At 39.0% G+C, this 3429-nt stretch overlaps 1 protein-coding gene across 1 annotated transcript; it reads right to left on the bottom strand.

Moving 5' to 3' along the window:
* Nucleotides 1-1345: 1345 nt before the first annotated feature.
* LOC131304507 (F-box protein At5g49610-like) lies at nucleotides 1346-2894 on the bottom strand. The gene has a single exon (XM_058331752.1). It carries the CDS (start codon nucleotides 2845-2847, stop codon nucleotides 2221-2223), a length of 627 nt encoding a protein of 208 aa, XP_058187735.1. The 5' UTR covers nucleotides 2848-2894; the 3' UTR covers nucleotides 1346-2220.
* Nucleotides 2895-3429: the final 535 nt, after the last annotated feature.

Genomic DNA, 3429 nt, shown 5'->3' with positions numbered 1-3429 from the left:
TCCTTAGACTGGTTTTTCTTTGGCTTTGCTTTTTTACTCTCAGGTAATTCTCATCTTGATTTAGATCTCACTTATTGAGCAGTTGACTTAAGGAAATGAGTTCAGATTTGTTTGTTCATCCCTAGGTGGCTTTTCTCATTGTTTACTTCTTGTTTTTGCCTTGGCGAAATGCATGACTTCAAGTGGAAGCATCTTGATCTTTGAAAAGTTGAAAATAAATGTTCAAATCAGCTGCATTCTACCACTCACTACACATTTTAAATTCCAGCCCACATCCTTCGTGTAATCTCACAGTGAAGTAACATCGTTTGTTATTTCCAGGGAGCCTACTGGACCAGCTTGGGCCGACGATGCCTAAATATATCTGCTCAAACTGATCTGCTCAGGCAGAATGTAGGGGCGGACACAAGAGGGGGTGTCCGGACCCTTGTACAACTCCAAATATTCTAACCGGGTATTAATTTCGGACCAGCATAAGTGAACTCTTTAATAAGTAAATATCAAAATTGAATGGCTTGAATTTGACATTATCAAACTTGTCCCATTACCTTCAATTTTCATAGGAGGTAAAGAGGGCATTAAAACAGTTCAACAATGTTGTCATTTTGACATTGTAACAAGTAAAAAAATAAATTTAACAAAATTATTCTTGCCACCAACGGTGAACTTGCTCTCATGAAGTAGTAGCCTAGTGATAGGAGTATGCATTTGACAGGGATTCAAACCTCACTAACTACAAATACCAATATACACCATGTAATCTCATATGAGTAATTTGGGCTGCGTCCCATTTGAGTTATTTGATTTATCTGGGCATTTAGGCCTCTTAGGTGTTAGACTTTGTCCCTTGGGGTGTCTCTTAGGTTGGCATCTTGCCAATCTAGGAATTGGGTCTCGAACTGGGTACTTTGGTGCCTCTCTCCTTGCTCTTGTTGATCTCTGTAATTTTTCGAAGATCAATAAAAAAAAATCACCGTTCAAAAAAAGAAAAAGAGACAGTGATTCAAATCTCACCAACTACAACCCTTATCTTTTTCTAAAAGACATTGTTTTGTCCTTATTCAATTTTTTTTCACGTTTATTAATTTTGCACCAATTTTTTGAGATTATTGATTCGTCTCGACGAAAGTCCATACCACATAAACAGTCTTCTCCATCCCACCCCAACGAAAGTCCCATTTTTCCGCTTTCTCCAAATCAACCAGTCCTCATTGAAAGTATAAAAACAAAGGAGCCATAATGAGAGAATTGCTCGAGCCACTTTGCAGAAGATAGCGAGTAGCATAGCAATCAAAATAGCAAAACAAATGAATACATTCAGGGAATCTAAGTAGAGCAACAAATCTTACGGTTTAAAGTTTAACCAAATGTATCTCCTTCCCAATATAAGTTGAAACCAAGGTTCAATATCAGATATGAAGCCCACAATTAGATTACATAGGAAGCAAACACAGGTACAGACAATAAAAATTGAAAATAGATATATGTCCATTGTCCAAGACCTGGAAATTGGATCCTTTCACACTTTTCAACAGATATGCAAACCTGAATAAACTGCTTCATAGTTCCACGGTGCTTGAGTAGAAGACTATTACGAAGAACTTTCAGAAGCTGATTGGTATGCCTTATCACCTTCGTCTTCTTGACTAGCAACGGGTAAATGTAGCACCATCTTGGTTAAACTAAATCAACTCGTCTCTTGACAGAAACTAAGCTCTCTGAGTATGGAAAAACTTGTGCCATATATTGTAGTAGTCCTTGGAAATCGCATATCTGTTTGTATCCTTTTATGTCCCCTGTACTGAGGTTGTAAGACACAATCTGCCTATTTTTGCACCCAGCCAGAAGAACCTCGCTATTTGGCCAAAACGTAAAGGGTTTGTAACTTCCTAAGAGGGGCCCAACAGTGTACTTTTTAGTCCAAAACTCCTTAACTTTGTATTTGTCCATTAACCAAACATCAAAGCGTGTCTCTCCTACTTGGCTGTCATACTTTGGCACAACAAGGGCAATGGAATCATCTAGAAGACAAAGAGTACTACATAATTCAAAGCCAACTCCGACGGGCAAGGATCTTCGTTCGAACGATCCCTCAACCGTGTTTAAGACATCAATAGCGTAGACCTCAATCGAAACAATATAACTTAGCCGGTAGAAAACCCCATCCAATGACGTGGAAGGATGATCACAAGATCGAACTCATGGTTGGGCACTGTAGCTTCAATTTCTTTCCATGAGTCTACTCATGCCATAGATCTGAATTTTATAACGAATTTTATAATCAACGGGTGTGGGTTCAAAGTCCTTATCCACTAAATAATCATGGATAGAAAATTCATAGAGGATGGCGACCCTGACCACTATATAATCATTGGTTTTGGAATCAAAAGCAAATCCTACATAATTAGTAAACCAAGTATGATAAGGGGGTTGAGGGAGTAGCCTACATTCTCTCGTTGCAGGGTTGCATATCATGATATTCGACCTCAACATCTCGGAGTGACACATGAGCCCGTTACAAGAGCCATGGATCCTGAAACAACTAAGGTCTAGCCTCTCGGTGAAAGAGAGATCTAGATGTTGGATTGAAGTTTGGTAGGGGAATAAATAAAAGAACCAATGGTAGGTATAATTGTTGTCAGTGCGAACGAGCGAGACGCAGTCGTGGGGTTGGGCACGGATGTGGTGGAGGGAGATGAAGCTAGGGTTTCGGATGAGAGAATACCAGTTTCTGGAGACTGATTTGCATCGAAGAAGTGATTTCACGGAGAGACGAGATAAGATCTCCATCAACACATCTTCTGTCAGCAGCTCCATCCCTTCAATGGCCGTAGCCTCGTTCTCCATGTTTTTTTGGTGTGGAGGATTTGCCAAGACTTTCTCAACACAACTGCTTTTTTCCCTTTCTGTTTTTGTAGTATTCAACAACACGAATTGATGCGGCTGTTTTTATAGCATAGAAGTTGTTCGTGTTCGAATACGATACTAAACAAATTGAAAAAAAGTAAATTTAATGAATGATTTTAAACATTCTGAAGCTCGATCCGACTCGACTCAAGTTCATTAAAAAATTTAACGAAAGATATTTAACATTTTGAAACCCAGCTCTATTCGTTTCGTTTACAAACTAAGGGAGGAGTTACTTGACAAGATTATGAGTTGTTGTTTGTCTGTATTTCTGTAAGACTCTTTTTTGGGGCCTATAATCGCTTTTCTATTTTCAATGCAACTGCTCTTGAGACTCATGGGTGGTGTAGTGCAGCACCGCACCGCACTGCATTGTACTGCATCACAATGGTTTAGGGCGATCACAACTACAGTAAAGTTATGGGTACATATGAGAATGTACATACTATGTATATATGAATTTTGTGGAGTCCACCTCGGGTTCCTCAAAAATGATTTGAACTGTCAATTATTTTTAAAATA

This window comes from Rhododendron vialii, chromosome 10a, assembly GCF_030253575.1.
Source record: "Rhododendron vialii isolate Sample 1 chromosome 10a, ASM3025357v1".
NCBI lineage: Eukaryota > Viridiplantae > Streptophyta > Magnoliopsida > Ericales > Ericaceae > Rhododendron > Rhododendron vialii.
Note: the sequence above shows the minus strand (reverse complement) of the source record. Positions and strands in the feature narration are given on the sequence as shown.

Coding starts and splice junctions, on each gene's coding strand:
- LOC131304507 (XM_058331752.1), bottom strand. CDS start 2,847: ATGGAGAACGAGGCTACGGCCATTGAAGGGATGGAGCTGCTGACAGAA.